At 39.6% G+C, this 18108-nt stretch overlaps 1 protein-coding gene across 4 annotated transcripts in view; it reads right to left on the bottom strand.

Moving 5' to 3' along the window:
- The window catches only part of sh3pxd2aa (SH3 and PX domains 2Aa), a 100402-nt gene that overhangs the window by 77277 nt on the left and 5017 nt on the right, over positions 1-18108 (bottom strand). For all 4 annotated transcript variants that reach the window (XM_019879771.1, XM_019879772.1, XM_019879773.1 and 1 more), the window contains exon 2: positions 8727-8807. In XM_019879771.1, the coding sequence (XP_019735330.1) occupies positions 8727-8807 (81 nt within the window). The remainder of the gene's footprint in view (positions 1-8726; positions 8808-18108) is intronic.

Here is an 18108-nt window from a genome sequence, read left to right as displayed (position 1 = left end):
TTGGGTTCCGTAAACGTTCATCATGGGAACCCATTTTTCTATTTTGACTGATATTCATTATCAAGAATTCTGAAACTCAAAAGTATAATGTTTCAAGGGTAAATGTTTGAAAACTATGCATTAACAATGAGCATTACATCAGCAGCTATGTACTCCAGGTTTATTCAACAAAATAAATGGATCAAAATGTGTTGTACTCATATGGAATCATGAATACAGCATACCACAAAATCTGAGTATTTTTTCCACTCTCACACTTCAAAGATTAATTTACTGGTAATCATTAATACAGGTAAATAATGATGTGGCTTGACATCCTCTATCCAAGACGATGTATGTGTAATCTACTATCAATTTGACGAAAGAATCGAACACACATCATCAGTCCTACCAACAGTTAACATTAGCATTACTACACCTTGTGATGAATGTATTATTCCTAAAGTTACCATGCTACAACTAGTAAATTATAGAATAACCAATACTGTTTCATAATATTTTTCATAGCGATTAGCCTATAGGTCGAATGACCAACTTGCCTCGTAATTGTGCCTCGCGTCGTATCTCACTCTCGTGTTCTGTGCATACATCCCAGGTGAGTTTAGTGATACGCCCTTCGGACGATTCATACGAAAAATCAGACTGGCATTCCCATTTCTTAAATGTCGTAATTAGTTGACATTTTGTGAGTTTTTTTCGCCGCCATCTCAAACTTTCATCCGCGCGATTCCTCAGTTTGCGGACTAAAATAGCAACCCGCATGCGCACATAACGTTATCTGTTCTGTCCCCGCCCCCTCAACACTGAAAACAAAACAAAACGAAAGTAAATTAGAAGAAACACACTCACACACCACACCACGCCACGCCACAAACACACATACAGGCACAGTGAAATCGCGTTGATCACACAGGAGAGATTTGATCGCGTACAGCCAACCCGTGTGCGGTGACTTTTATGGGAGACGATTTTTCGGTACCGTCAAAATGACGCCACGGAAACGACACACTACCGGTAACGATTGTTACTGTGAAATCCTCAGGCCTGCCGTAGTTTTTTTTTCGTTTGTTTTGTTTTGACTGAGAAATTTCCTTGCGTCCCAAAAACGCACATTATTTGGAACTGAAAAATGATAAAAGACTTGTTTCGAAAGAGACACAGAGATGGCTAGAAGAGGAGCATCCATGACAAGAGATTGAGAGTGATAAATTGTACAACTGAGATATGAATAAAATGAGTGTGACAGAACTCAATGAGATTTATGGCGCATATGAAAGGAGGCAAAGGCAAGTGGCAAGACTCTCAGGGAAATCAGAAGGATACACAGACCTGGATTTCCCTTCTCTTGTCTTTCTCAGTTTGTTTGTTTTTTTACTTTTTCCTCCTCAAATACTTGCACTGCGAGTCCCCAATGCCATGTCTCCCCTGCTGTTTACCCAATAGCTATCCATTAACCTAAAGAATAGTTAGCTCAGGCCAGTGGACAAGCAGAAACTGATTACTTTGCCGAAATGATTTTACAGCTTTTAGTCTGTGCCAGGATAACGCAACACAATGCCAGGCCTGTAGTCACCAAAGTTGATAGTGATATGTAGTGTACGCAGGACCAAAAAGGTAGTGATGACGAAGAGAAGAGTGTTATTTAACATAGCTTTCTATAACCAGTCCTGAATTATCTGCAAAAACTAAAGGGAGATTTCAAATGCTGTTGGGTGCTCATCATAACATAAAATGAAATTTTTTAGAAGAAGTGGGGCTAACCACGTCATCAGAAAAACCAAAATACATCAAATAAAGATTATCTTTCTAATTGTTTAATACCGGTAACTATTCTAGGCACACATTTTAAAAGCACCATGTGCTGTATTTAAGTGTTAAGGTTCGTGTACTCTACGCATATACCCTATGTACACAGAATAATAAGATCATTTGAGTGATTATAAATTAATTTTTTCGGGGGGTTAATTTAAAATGAGATGGGATGAGCTCTTTACAAAAGGTCCTCGTTCAGTTTCACACAAAACAGAATTTTAAAAAATGATCAAATCATTCGTTTGGCAAAAATCAAGTAATCATCTTTTTGCCTGAGGACAGTTACCGAATACTAATCTGTAATCACAGCAGCTCTGCTTACCAACTGCCTTCGACATTTACGTGCAGAGGTCACCAATGAGGGCACCAGGTAGCCCCCAAGGACTAAATGAGTAGCTCGCAGTCTCCTTCAAAAAAATAGCTCACCGGTAATGGGACATAGCATTTTCCTTGGAATGTTGTATAAGTCATAATTTCAAAACGGAACCACTTGCACAGATTTCGAGAAATAAAGTGTTGCACAGTCATACTTACCTGCCATATAGCTGCTTATTACGTACATGCTACAGTGCCAAGAACCATGGCACAAGGCAACCCAGATGACAGATACAATTATTATCAAAGACCACAAAGTTGTTCATTTGATGATTTTTGTTAAGTTTGTGACTTCTTGCATGAATTAAAATATATTTTCATTGTTGCCATTTACAATTTCAAATGTGCAAAAAGTGCATAGGGCTGATGATTTGAAATTTTTGGTATTTGAAAATGTCTTGCTTCTAATGGGTTTTGTGTGATGTCTAATTTTTTTTTCCCCCCCAATATTGTAATTATCCTGGAGTGGCCCAGTGGTCTAGCGCGTCGACCTCACAGTGCAGAGGCCGTGGGTTCGATCCCGGCTCCAGCTTTCCTGTGTGGAGTTTGCATGTTCTCCTGGGCCTGCGTGGGTTTTCTCTGGGTACTCCGGTTTCCTCCCACATTCCAAAAACATGCGTGGCAGGCTGACTGAACACTCTAAATTCTCCCTGGGTGTGGATGTGAGCACGGATGGTTGTTCGTCTCTGTGTGCCCTGCGATTAGTACAGGCGACTGAAAAACTGCCCCATTGTCTTTGCTCTTTTCAGTGTGCAAACTGGTATGAGATCAACGATATCCAGGTGGAGAAAACATCCCTGTGTACTTTCTGATCAAGGTATATGGTGAGAGTAGGCCACTCTTTGAGTCATGGGGCCATGCGTTAGAAAGATAAAGAAAGTATCCTTGAACAAACTCTTTAATCAAGGTTCAGTGTGAGGCAGAGATGCCAAAGATATTTGGCATTCACCGACTCTCCTCCACATTCCATTCAGCTGGAGAGGACCTTGAACAGAAACATAATGGCTCAATCAAGTAGAGAGGAAATTCATAAAGCAAAAGACAACTAGTGAGCAATGGTTAAAGTTTGTCATCTACCTTGTACAAAGTGCTGTGGAAAAAGTAGGAGCCCTTCCCCTCCTGTTTTGGGTCATCTAGCCAATTTAAAATATGGCAGAGCCAAAAAAAAGCAAAACACCCTCAATTCAAATATTCTGTCTCTAAATCGGCGGCACGATGATAGACTGGTAAGCACGTCGGCCTCACAGTGCAGAAATGCAGGGATCGATTCCAGTGCCGGCCTTCTGTGTGGAGTTTGCATATTTTCCACGTGCCTGCGTGGGTTTTCTCCGGGTACTCCGGTTTCCTCCCACATTCCAAAAACATGCGTGGCAGGTTAATGGAACACTTTAAATTATCTTCTATCTAGGTGTGACTGTGAGTGTGAATGGTTATTTGTCTATGTGTGCCCTGCGATTGTCTGGAAACCAGTTCAGGGTGGACCCCACCTATTGCCTGAAGGCAGCTGGGACAGGCTCCAGCACGCCCATGCGAGTATAAGCGGTTCAGATTATGGATGGATGGAAGTTTCTAAATTATTTTATCGTTTATAGGAAGAAAAAAATCCACATCATATGCCCTCACCCTTGCTAAATCATAAATTAATTGTAAATTGAGTTCAATTTTACTGGCCACACCCGGGCCTCAGATTTGTTGAAAAATATATATAAATATCACTAAAACATTTCATGTCTGACAAAGTGCAGTAGGCTATCATATCTCAAAATCAAAAATGTATCCTGCCATGATCTAAAGACATTCATGAACAATTGAGAAACAAAATGACTGAACTGGAAAGACTCAGTGTGATTTGGTTGTGCCAGAAACTTTTTTTTAGCCCTGAAATGAAAACATTTTATATTTACAAGGGCTGTCTGAAAAATATAGAAATCGGTTTGATGATGTGAAAAATTTAAGTGCGACTCATCTAAAATCAGAAAGGGAGAAAATTGATGGCATTGCATGTACAAAATAAACAAGTGCCAGTATATACAAAGGGTGTAATCATAGGTTCTACAGCATAAATAAACTAATATACCGATAACATAAATAATCAACACAAGCAATAGTCTATTGAATTTAGTTTTTGAATTTGCATTTTGGAATTGACTATACTTATTCATGTCCCTCAAGGGGAAATTCAACTCCCACGCTGTTGGACACTTTGTGACGCACACCACATCGTAACAAGATCACACACGTGCGGGCGTACAGGGAGAGATTCCGAGTGAAAGAGGCGGGCAAAGAGTGCTGCAACACTGAGCCTGAGGTGGTGGGGACGATGCCCTTCCCCGGGATACTTCAACAGCATCTAGCAATCAGACTAGCATCTCATCAACAATTAGTTCCCATATTATATTATTGTCCATAATGGGACTTGAACCCTTGTCCTATATAAGTCCTCACAGACTGAGCTAGAAATCACAGCAACAAGGTGTTGACAGACTTAAACAAAGAGGACATTTTTTGCATCATCCCCTCACCTGAAGGCAGAGGAAGGCTACCTTTTCATCCACCAAGTGAACGTGCAGACATCGAGCCGGGGGCAATAAGTATGCCCACGCCAGCTTTGCGCCGCTAACTGAGGGCAGCTCCAGAGTGGAAGAGAGTCCAACTTCTCTGAAGAAGGCTACTTCCGGAGCGCTTCAATGTGTGTTACACGTGGCAAAAATGCAAATGACACACACAGCCATCCCGTTACCTCTGCGTCCCGCGTTCTTGACACATAATTTTCCCGCGGGACGCACAGTTCCAAATAATGTGCGTTTTTGGGACGCAAGGAAATTTCTCAGTCAAAACGAAAAAAAAAAAAAACTAAGGCAGGCCTGAGGATTTCAAGGTAACGATCGTTACCGGCAGCGTGTCGTTTCCATGGCGTCATTTTGACGGTACCGAAAAATCGTTTAACCATAAAAGTCACCGCACACGACTTGACTGTACGCGATCAAATCTCTCCTGTGTGATCAACGCGATTTCACTGTGCCTGTATGTGTGTTTGTGGTGTGGTGTGTGAGTGTGTTTCTTCTAATTTACTTTCGTTTCGTTTTGTTTTGTTTTCAGTGTTGTGGGTGGGCGGACAGATAACGTTATGTGCGCATGCGGGTTGCTATTTTAGTCCGCAAAGTGAGGAATCGCGCGGATGAAAGTTTGAGATGGCGGCGAAAAAAACTCACAAAATGTCTACTAATTACGACATTTAAGAAATGGGAATGCCAGTCTGATTTTTCATATAAATCGTCCAAAGGGCGTATCACTAAACTCACCTGGGATGTAGGCACGATTACGAGGTAAATTGGTCATTAGATCTATAGGCTAATCGCTATGAAAAATATTATGAAACAGTATTGGTTATTCTATAATTTACTGGTTGTAGCATGGTAACTTTAGGAATAAAACATTCGTCACAAGGTGTAGTAATGCGAATGTTAACTGTTGGTACAGTAGAACTAATGATGACGTGGTTAATTCTTTCGTCAAATTGATAGTAGATTACACATGCATCGTCTTGGGAAGAGGATGTCAAGCCACATCAATACTTACCTGTATTAATGATTAACAGTAAATTAATCTTTGCAGTGTGAGACTGGAAAAAAATACTCTTTTGTGGAATGCTGTATTCATGATGCCATATGAGTACACCAGTTTTTGATCTATTTTTTTTTTTTATTTTAATAAACCTGGAGTACACAGCTGCTGATGTAATGATCATTGTTAATGCATAGTTTTCAAACATTTACCCTTGAAACACTATACTTTTGAGTATCAGAATTCTTGATTATGAAGTTCAGTCAAAATAGAAAAATGAGTTCCCATGATGAACGTTTACGGAACCCAAAATTAGTTATCGTGGTTTCCCATTGGATAATCCGACGGAACCGAAAAACGGTTCCCGTGAATTTCCGAAATCCTCAGGCCTGCTACTGAATTATTTACATTTTTGCAACAGAGTTCAAAATTTGGGACTCTTTAAATGCATAATGGGACTCATACTTTTTTGATCAGCGAGTCCCTGGGACTCGCTGGGGGTAAACTGTAAAATTATCACTATCACACAGCATAATAGTTTGGAACAGTGCTTGTTAAGGTGCACTGTTCCAAACTATTATGCACAGCAGTGTTGCAAGACATTTTATAGGTCGTGAAGAACTGAAAATAGTCTTTTGGGCAGCATTGGGAGGTTGTATTTGCGGAAATCAAAAGCGATTTCAATCAAAAACATTTGAACAGCTCAAATTACATTTTAATATAGGATCTTTTACTTGATTGCATTTTCCCAAGTCTTGCATCAATTGAACGTGGTAGTTTTTGGACAGCTTAAGCAAATTAATTGATAATTATTTTGATAATCGATTCACGTTTTGAAACCCAAGTTTTACTTTCAATTTTCCAGATCATTGGAATTTCACCCTTTCAACAGAAATTATTTTCAGATTGCAGTAGTCCGAGATGAAAACAGACTGATTGGCTTTTTTGTAACTTTGATGGAAAAAAAAAAGGATGAATCTATGACGAAAATAATTGTGTGTTGCACCACTACCGTAATATAAATCGAAGACTTTACACATGCAATGCAGCGCAGCCAACCTCAAAACGTTAGAAAGCCACTTTGTTTGATAGTTACTAAAATGCCAACCAAGTTTAGAGACCTTTGTTCTCAACCATCAGAAGATGCTCACAAGATCGATCTTGCCACTGCTGGCTATGTGGCACTGCGCCAATGGTAATTTGAGTACTGCATGTGTAAATATGAAACTATTCATTAATGTGAACATGAAACAGCATCATTCATTGTAACACGGGGTTCACTGCCCTACGTATCGAGACCATAACTCTAAAATGCTTTGGCTCAACCCCTTGTGCCTCAATGCAGCTCATGCACGAGTCTACTAAAGTTATTAATTGTTCTAACATCAATAAAACATTCAACAATTTTTAAAAATATACTTTTACAATCCGTATTAATAAATAATGTGGCATCATTGCATACATAACAAGGTGAAAAAAAGTATTTCATTCTTATATAATGCACCCTAAATAATTTGGTGCTACACGGCAAAACTGTGACAATATTGTCAATATCCACATGCGTTTGGAGTGTGACCTTTATTGCCTCTGCCTTGTTTTGCTAGTGAATGTGAGCCCACATTGTGATTATTCTTTTGCAGAGGGGAGTCACATTGCCCCACTCATCAATGGGACCTTTCAACAAGAACCTTCCCTCCACTGATTGAAACATCATTTCCTGCTGGGGTTGCACACAGGAGCGACTGAGATGTGCCCCCATAACTTTCTCTGGAAAGTGCTTGCATATTTACGAGTGACCCAGAGACCTCCAGTGCTGTATACATCTGGCATCAGCTTCCAATGGACCAGGCGACACAAATGCGTGCACACAATCATTCACTCTGTATGAAATAGTCAGTGTAGGAAACAAAGGCCAGTGTGCTGGCGCTCCTGCTCAAGACGTTTCAAACATGACTGAGACAAACCAACCATGACCGTCATTTCAAAAAAATATGTTAAAGGCCCTTGTCATTCAGAGCATGCCATGCAAGTATGACAATGGGGGAAAAAAAGAATACAGTGGTACCTCTACTTACGAAATTAATTGGTTCTGGAAAAAAATTCTTAACTAGAAAGTTTTGTAAGTAGAGACGCATTTTCCATGTAAATGCCCTAATTTGTTCCAAGACCCTCGTCCCCCCTCAAAATTCAGACATAAATGTTTCCTAAAGCATAAAAATGCATCAAGATATGTAACAAATACATGTTACAATTAGATTATTGCACAATAAATGGGAGTTGTGCATAATGTAAAAAGCTAAGAATAGAGTAAAGAATTAAAATGATGGTCATTTAACTTGTAACTGCGTTGTCATCGTTTTTTGCCCTCTTTAGTTCATGTTCTCTCTCAGAAGTGATTTTTGCCTGGTGTTTTGTCAATAACTGATCCAAGGACGTTTGCTTCAGCTTTTAACAATCCTTCGAAAATGTCCAAGGCAAACATCAGCAAAGTGAGCGATCGCCTGACTGGTGAACACTTTTTCTGAGTGATTCATATTTATGTAAAATTATCGGAACACCTCATGGCCCGAGGGGTGAATCACGAGGACGCTGCATAGACACATATCTATCTATTTATCACAAGAGCTTTTTGACAAAAGGCATTGCCCATGCATCTCAATTTTAAAATACAACTTTTTTCAGACTGATGACCAATTAAATGTTTTCTCTTCTCCAGTCACTCTTGTGCGGCCGAGTGGTTGGGGACCCTCGGGTAAGGCATACAAACAATGTCTCCCTTACCCTGACCAATTCCACGTTGATTTATTAGAGCAACACAGTGGAGAACACCAGTAACAGAAATACAGTCGGAGAGCAGTTAAGATAGAGACAAATGTACACACGATCAAAATAGTTAAGTGGTGATAGAATTAGGCTAGTCAATTAAAATCATAACTTCAATTTGGTATATTATGTACTTTGTAAGAAAGGATTACCTGAAGGTCAAAGAACTTGCTGTATCTTCTGTAAATGATGTGGGAGGTATTGTCTGAGTAGGTGACATTGATGAGATACACCTGTCAAGAAAAGAAGAGAAGGGCACCATTAAAAAAAGAGACGCAACATCTAAGGATTCTGGTACTACACTTTTGTTTCAGTTAGGGCTGCCAAAAGTGTTTATTCTGCTCGTTGACGAATTACCAACAGCAGTCGCGATTAGTCACCTAGTCAGATCAGAAGTAAATCGCAGTTTATCGTACAAGCAAGCACTGCTCTTATAACCATCATTCGTAGTCATCTTGATTTTTTTAAGTTGCAGTATTAATAATGAAGACAAATAAGATGATAGTACAGTGCCGACATGTTTATAAATGATGGAGCAACTTAAATTGAAAACAATGCTGTGGCCTTACAATTTTTGGCTGGAAATATTTAGTGTTTTAAAATGGAACCAAAAACTAAACCCGATGCAGTGTTGCACTCATACTATGAATATAGAAATGCTTGTAAACACACTGTATTACACTCTTCTTTTAATGTAGAAAGTGGTGAAATCAGGTGAATAAAAATTGGATGAAAATTCACTGTGCTAAAGAAAACTGTTGTCTTGTTTTTGTTTTTTATTTTGTTGTTAGTTAACCTTGATCCAAAAGGTTTTGTTTTCCATCACTAGTATACATAAATGAATTGCAAAATGACCTTCACAAAAGGTGTTATGGTATGCACCTGAAATGATATTAGGTTGAACATAGTTTTTGAGCACTGTAAATTAGTATATTATAATGAACTAGGTTATATGTTGAAGGCTTCTGACAAATAAATCAAATTCTGTTCCAATGAGTGCACTGATTCACTCTTTGCAAGCGACAGCGAGGGAGGTCTTTCTTTTACCATGTCAACCACGGGCATACAAAAACTGTGTTTCAGTTGTAAAGAAATTTTAGTTCATGGACTCCTGCCGTCGTAATCCAGAGTAGACGCTACAATATCTTATCGCCGTGGTTATCAAATGAGCGGGTGCGTACCACTGGGGGTGCATGAGATTTTAAAATCTTTACAAAGTAGCATACATGCAGAGAAAAAAAATGATCACAGCAGTTGCCTGCCAGCCACCAAGAATGACAAAGATCCTGAGTGAAGCACAAGCCCAACTGCCTCACCTGCACCGATGAACATCCAGGGTACGGACATACAGAGGGTGACCTCCGACAAGTAGGGTGTGACAAGGGTGTTCTTCTCAACAATAAACTAGACTGGTCGAACAACACAGACACTCTGATCAGGAAGGGGCAGAGCCAGCTCTTCCTGCTCAGAAAACTGAGGTCTTTTGGAGTGCAGGGGTCACTCCTTAAGACCTTCTCTGACTCTGTGGTGGCCTCAGCCATTCAGTATGGCATAGTCTGCTGGTCAAGCAGCATCTCAGCCCGGGACAGAGAGAGACTGGACCGACTGGTCAGGAGGGCCAGCTCTGTCCCGGGCTGCTCCCTGGAGATTCTGAAGGAGGTGGGCAACAGGAGGTGCTAGCTAAGCTAACAGCTATGATGGACAGACGCTCCCACCCCCTCCAGGCCACCCTGACAGCACTGGGCAGCTCCTTCAGCCAGAGGCTGTCACATCCGTGCTGCAGGAAGGAGAGGTACTGCCGCTCGTTCCTGCCGACTGCTGTCAGGCTATAGACAGACCTGAAAACCTGGACTAACCCCCAGTCACCCATTTTTAATATGCTTAGATTTATATTTGATGATTTATATTTATTTATATACTCTTTGTTCTTCTACTTCTCCCTTTCATAATTTTGCTGCTGTAAATTGGGAATTTCTCCCTTGAGAGACAAATGAAGGTTTTCTTATCTTTTCTTGTCTTATCTTATGTCAGAAATGAAATCAGGTACCAGCCACAACGTGCTTCCTTTTCAGATAATCGAGCATCACCGCCATGCTGCCATGAAAGGAAGGTTTGCATCCTATCCAGTATTTTGGGTGAAATACACCCTAACTTTCAGACTCTAAATCTCGTTAGCCATTCAAGTACAGGACCCGCAATGCTTCTGTTAACATCACGGATGACCGCGACTGAGCATGTGAGTCACAGACGAGGCAGACGACCAGCAGGAGAAGCGTGAGACGAGGCAATGTCAAGAGAAAAAACAAAGCGCCAAATAGATTATACGAACACATAACGAAAACGACTCGAGTCGGCGTGACTCGTCGACTAATCTTGCCATCCTTAATACCAGTATGATATTTTACCCCATTGAGTGTATTATCACAACGTTATTGTTTGTTTTTGGTTTCAATTTAGTGATGTAGGTGTTTAATTTCCTATTCAGCCTGGCCATATTCCCGCAGTGCTCCTCTAGCAGCTCCCTGCCTGCTCTGAAATGTCCCACCAGTGTAAATTGTCTGACGTTATTAAAGTTCCCTTTTATTGCTCAGTCTTTGACAAACTGTGTGCTGTTCATGTGTGCTGGAGTCTATTTTTGTCTTCTCCCGTGTAGTGTGACTTGTTAGTTGGCTTTCAGAGGTCAAATTAACTGTTTCAGGGTTTGGTGCCTTGCTCAAATGAACCCTTACATTGTTCAAGAGCTGCTATGAGAAGTTGCAATAGTTACTCATCTTCTTAGATACATACTAGATAGCACAGGCAGCAAAATTGCACAATAATATATAATCATAGATGTTCAAAAAAAGCATGACGTGGCACTATAAAATTTATATGGTCAGCTTCTATTCTCTTCTCTTATCCTCACTAAGGTCGCAGGTGGGCTGGGACCTATCCCAGCTGACTTTGAACAAGAGGCAAGATACATCCAGATCTGTTCGCCAATCACAGGGCATAAATAAAACACACATTCTCAACTCACTCTCAATTCAGAAAAGCTTAGAATGCAAATACGAGTAGTGATTGTGTTTTATTTGTTAACGTTTATCGGAGCCACTGATTAAACTAGGGTCTAAAAACTTACCAGTAGTGTTATCTTTAACATGCGCAGAGGGCTCTTAGTTTGGCAAAAAGCCTCTTTTCGAATTTCTCATGAAAGGAGTCAAAAAAGTATTTCTTTTATGACAAAAGCGCAAACTAGTGTAAAATGGAAACTGACTGCTCACAAGAAAAAAGGGGAAAAGAAAGAAAGAAAAAAAATCAAGGTACATTTTGTCTTCAGTGTTCGAAATTTGAAAGAAACAGTTGGAATTCTACTCAAAGGAAAATGTTAATTTTGCTTTTGTTCAATAGGCAATGAATATTACTGTTCTTCTTTCTTACAAGAAGCCAACCTGTATTTGATACAATGACCATAATGCATACTATTCAGTAAATAGAAACCTAACACAGACAACAGATATAACTTACAGTTTTGAAGAAAAAAAAACAGGTAGCAGTGATTCCGTTTTCAAGTAAAGAAAAGGAAGAAAAAGACACAGGACTTGGTGGAGCAGAGAATGTGGGCAAGCCACTAAATGCAGTGAACCCCGCCTAAACTGCTATATTTAAAATAGCATATAAAAAAAAAAGAAACCCATAATATTCTCTTGCTACAAAAGCATGAATGATTTTATTCCAAGAGTTCCGTTTGGAAATTTTTATTTGGTATTTAAATGAAACATTTTCACATGGAACTACATCAAGATAAAACAAATGAATAAGTAAATATTCACTTGTTGACGTAGGTTAGACTGAACAATAAAAAAAAAAAAATCTGAAAAGGTTTAGACAAAATTTTCTGAGCACCACACCCCCCAGACCACAAAACTTTAACAGAATAAAATTAAATATACAGCAGTTCAATTCATGAGCTTTGTCCGTGCGTTAAAAACCCCAATGGCTATCTTTTTGTCGGTTTATCAGTTTTCACAACTATCCTTATAAACCAAATATTCCACATAAACCCGACTGTCTATAACAGTGTGACTCAAGTCCGTATTTCTTCACTATATGGCAGTGAAGTGTTTAGAAACTCAATTCATTAGTTTCCCTATTTGTGATGCCTATTTTTATTTTGGCATTTCAGTTCTCCAAGACAGAGAAGTCGGCTGTGAGTTTGTAGCAAACAAAACTCATCGGAAACTGGCAAGTTTTTCATGAAACTATTACCAAACAGTCTTCAGTACACTCTTATATACGTTTTTTTTTTTTAAAGACCCGTAGCATCCATAGACACCCTGTCTGTAACAAATGAAGATTGTTAACACCAAGGTTTCTAATAACTAAAAATGGACCACTTAAAGCCTAGACCCAGATAACACCAAAATGTTGTTTTGCTGTATTTATTTGAACAAACTCTCTCTCTCTCTCTCTCTCTCTCTCTCTCTATATATATAAAACTATACATTAATTATTGATGATATGAGGGATGGATGTACGACTAACTTCCACTATACTTTCAAAAGTTAGAGCAGCAGGACTTTCAATTCATTTCAAAGGGGCCAATTCTTATAACCCACATCCACTGGGAGATCCACATCTTAACATCCTAAGCCATCAATGCTGGCTCCTCAACACTGATTGACTGAAAGTTAGCAAAGCTTTTTTGAAGTGCCACATAAATGCCTTCGAGGAAACTTGCACACGCTGGACGTCTGAATGTATTTGTCAATGAATATTACTTACTGGTCGATTTGTTGAAATGTATAATACATCAAATTCTAAATGTTTGACTATTATTGATTTTTAGAGCCCTTTTAATTTGTACAAGGACAACTAAAGCACCCCGACCACGCATGTATGTACCAGAGCAACAAATACCAACATTGGACACCTGCTTCGAGAATCACTTACTGTAAATGAGAACATCTGCCAGTATTTTCTCTCCAACATTACAACAAACAAATAAGCTGTTTTTTATTTTTGCTTTCGCCATTTGGATTTTACAAGCATGTGCATGCAGCTTGTTTATTGACGGGGATGTGTTACCAACTTGCGTGTATGTGGACACATACTGACGTCCGTCCTGACAATTATGAGTGGAAGTGTGTGCACACCTGTAATATCATGGGAGGTAGGTTTTAAGTCTCATGTGCATGTACATGAGCTTTCACAATGTTTTTTTACAAAAACAAACAAGGTTGTTGTAAACCAGTCATGTAAGTGCATAGAATTCACTGTTCAAAGTATAAAACAGCAGGAAATAGTCCATCGATTTTCCATGACTTGTCCTCATTTGGGCCATGGCTAAACTCGAGCCTAACTGGTCTCTTTTTGAATGAGAGGCTGGGTAGACTCAGGAATGGTCGCCTCAATCAATGGACACCTCCAGGCAAGTATGTAGAAACTATTCACACTCGACATTCCCACTAATGAATCTAAAATGTTGGGAGGAAGCCTGAATGCCCAGAGAAAACTCATGCAAGCACAGGGAGAACATGCTAACTTGCTAAAAAAAAAAAAAGGGTCAGCAAAGCCTGTGATGCTCTCCTGTCCTCTGTTTCACCTGAACAAATCGAGCTCTTGAGCACTTACACACAGTCATCTCCCAAAAACAACCAACCAGGGAAAAGGTCTCATTAAAACCACACTTCTTGCATACGCCTATCAAGGTAAGCGTCTGAAAACAGGGAACCTTTTCACTTAGATACGGCTCACTTTTTGACAGGCCAATAAATATTTTAGTTGGGAACAGCCCTCTCAAGAGATGTTTATGGTGCAAACTAACAACTCTTTTCCAAGCGGGGCCTTTTCGTATGGCAGTCTTGAAAAATGTAATGGGACTGGGAGTTGTAAAGGAACCAGAAAGTGAGATTAAACATTTTTGTGACCAAACCTGATTTCATCACCTAGCTTGCACCCCGAAGGGTAAAAAAAAAAAAAAAAGGCTCACATATCAAACATTCACAGAAAGAGAACATGCATGAGTCCATTTTGCGACTTCAGAGATTCTCGGGTCCAACAAATGTTCTCCTCTGAACAAAACCCCCTCCTCTCACAGGATAAGCATTTCCAGCTGGTTTCTCAAACATTGCAAATGAGATTGAATGGACACCACAGATTGTGCCAGGTTTTCCCTCCTTCCCTCTTTCTATTTTTGCATATTGAATAGCCTTGTCTCAGGAGAAATGGTAGCCTGGGAAACTAGGCCACAGATCGGAGTGTGCTCCGAGTGTTATGCGTAAATCGGAAAGGCTCAGCTCTCCCAAGCTATGCTACACATGCTCAGACTATGATTTAACAACCTCTTGTGTACACAAAAAAGTGGCGGTATTATCAACATAATGTGTATGTCACATCACAAATGGATGGTGAGTCCAAATCCCACTCAACAAAATGAAAAAAAAAAACTCACTTTCAATTTTCAATTACAAGACAACACCAATTATAGTTTGTACATGTACAACAGCCGAAGTCTCCTAGACTAATAAAAAAAACATATTTATGATAAATATTGAGAAACTTGGGGTAAAAATTTCCATGCGCGTACGCACTGCTGGCTAGGTCCCATTCACACTATTGAGAGCCGCAAACGAGGATGAGTTTGAAAGTGTTTTTTTTTTAAACACAGAAAAGACTATGCTCATGGTCTTTTCCAATGCAGGTGAGTTACAAGGGAATATCTCAACCCTTGCAACTCATCAAGGAACTGAACACGGAAGTTCAATAGAACTAAATATAAGTATCTGCGTTCCCTTTCTTTTAAAGCACACACCGCTCAGGGTGAAGCTTGAGTTGTACGAGCACAACAAATGTTGTCTTTCACTTAGAGCCCGTGAATTGCTTGTGCCTGAAACATTTATGCCACTTATTGACTATTGACATCTGCTGTATAGGGGGTGCTTGGCTTAAAGGTCGTCAGTCTTTAAACACCGGTTATCGCAGTGCCCTAAGGTCTATCACTAGTGTAGCTGCCTCACACATCACTCAACACTTGTATATTCAATCTGTTTTTCCTTCCTTAAGTGCACGTAGGTACCCTCACTGGCTCACCTTGATGTGCAGCACAGGTGTCAAAGTCAAGGCCCGGGGGCAAGATCTGGCCCGCCACATCATTTTATATGGCCCGCGAAAGCAAATCAAGCATGTCAAGTTACATGATGCTTGCAAAAGTTGGAACCAAAATTTCATATTTTCATATTACATATTGTAATATGTAATCCTCAATCACAGTTATTTTTTACTTCTGATTTTAAAACTAGTTTTTCATCAATTTGTTGTGCTCTGTGTATGTAATACGGTATGTGTAGGGGATTAAAGATTTATATGGTTTCCCAAAATTCATAATGACCCTCCAAGGGAAACCGTAACTACAATGTGGCCCGCAACAAAAATGAGTTTGACACCCCTGATGTATAGGGATCTTCTTGGCCTAGTTATATCTTTTTTAAAGAGTTTTCATCAGAGAACTAAAAGGCGCCTTACAGCCCTGTGACATTTTCCATCTTCTTTTCCCTCATGTCAGAACTGAACCGGGGAAGAGACCGTTCTGTTTTGCTGCCTCCAAACAGATTGAACTGAAGCTCTCAGGTCATATCTCACATTTGGAGCATTTAGGCGGCATTCAGAATGCAGGGACATCTGATTCCATTCAGATTCCTCCTCAAATCCGATTTTTAGGCTGACTGTCCACACAGTTTTAGCAAGTGTCCAAATCGGATCTGAGCCATATCATTGACTCATCTGATGGGCTGCTGTAGCAACGACGTTGAAACGGACGCAGCGTCCAGCACCCGTAGTTTTCAACGTCATGTCATCGCAACAATCGAATTTCATGTGCTTTCTAACCTGTACAGACTACAAAACAGCCGCATAGTTTCAATCTGAATGGGCTGAAAATCAAATGTTGGCTGGGAGTCTGAACAAGGCCCGGGACCCATGCGGATTGATAAACAGTGTGACACCACTGAACAGTGCCTGTGTTTGTGATTTGTACTAAGAAATGCATGCAAATGTTGTACTTGAACATTTTTGTATATTCCGAGTATTCAATGAGGTGTGCTGCTGACCACTTGGCCGGGTCACCCTTGTGGAATATATCTTGAGCTCAATGTGTTTTATCTGGTTAAATAAATGTTATGTTACCATTATTATGATAAATAAGTACAGCGCTTAAAACAATTATTTGACCACCTGTCATAAGAACAACGAGAGAACACAGGGTCATGAAGTGCTTTAATGCAGAACCTTTCCATTTCAGTGAGCAGTCGACATTTTACCATTTTGAGTGGCAATGAGGAAATTGAAATGACCAGTTTCCAAATTTAAAGTGTAAAACATGCCATTCAACTACTGAAACAAGACGTTTTTTTCATGTAAATAAAGGAATTAGTATCTTAAAGCAATAAGATGCTTGACTATTTTTTTTCAGTTTTATACAAACAATTGAAAAATGTATAAATAACAAAATAGGATTATTTAATAATAAAAATATCAAGTTAACACTCCCATGCTGTGTACGCTGTTGTACGGACCATCACATACACATAAAATGCTTTGGGTAACTTAACCAAGCCATAGTAACAAAGGCAGCTATGATATAACCCTTCCGGTGGGCGTTTGTCGAAATTTTTTCATATTAAGTTCATCTTTCTTTTTCAATGTAGTCATTTCTAAGCTTGTTTGTTGGTTTCGAATTGTGGTCATCAAGGGCAAATATTCAACAAAGACTTGTTTCAAGCAAGGGCGGTATTGATAGTAGATAAGCAAGGCTAGAATTCACTGAAGGCTGATGTGATGTGTTAATGTTCATAATGTGTGAAGAGACATGCAATCTGACTAAATGACAGATGATACATAAAACACGACTTATTTTAAAACTTCACAGCCATGAAAAACAGAGTAATATCTGGGTATACAGTGAAACTCATCCACAAAGAAACCTACATGGGCGAAAATACCCCAAGTGTGAAAAGATTTTCATGCATGAAAGCCATTCCCACTTTTCTGTTCCCCATACGACGAAAAGTCCCCCTGTTCCGTTATACGAAATCATTTTCTCTGCTCTAGCCTCGCAATGAGATTCACTACAAGGAAAACAAGCCTTCCGCAAAAGTCTAATCCAACCTCATTATGCCACAGCGACCTCTACTGCTTCGTTCGGAAACGGCAACCACAACCACCACACTGGTTTACTCATGCGCAGTAGTCCAAGAAGTATTTGTTATTAGTTTCAGACGCATTGCGAACATTGCATTGCTAAAATGGCTATGAAACGGACCTTTGCAGACCAAGGAGTTAAGAAAAGAAAAGCATTCACGCTTGAAGACAGGATAAAAGTAATAAAAATGAAAGATGGAGGAAGCAGATAAAAGACATTATGCAAGAAATTGATGTAAGTGAAAGTGAATGCTGATCGTAAATTTCTTTCCTGTTTTTTTTTCTTTCTACACTGGCTATATGAAGTGTCAAATAAGTGTATGCTCATATTTATGCACTACGTATTGGAATAAAAAT

The sequence above is a fragment of the Hippocampus comes genome, unplaced genomic scaffold, assembly GCF_001891065.2.
Source record: "Hippocampus comes isolate QL1 unplaced genomic scaffold, H_comes_QL1_v1.1 scaffold158, whole genome shotgun sequence".
In the NCBI taxonomy this organism is placed as follows: domain Eukaryota; kingdom Metazoa; phylum Chordata; class Actinopteri; order Syngnathiformes; family Syngnathidae; genus Hippocampus; species Hippocampus comes.
The sequence above is the reverse complement of the archived record's forward strand: the minus strand, read 5'-3'. Positions and strand labels throughout refer to the sequence as shown.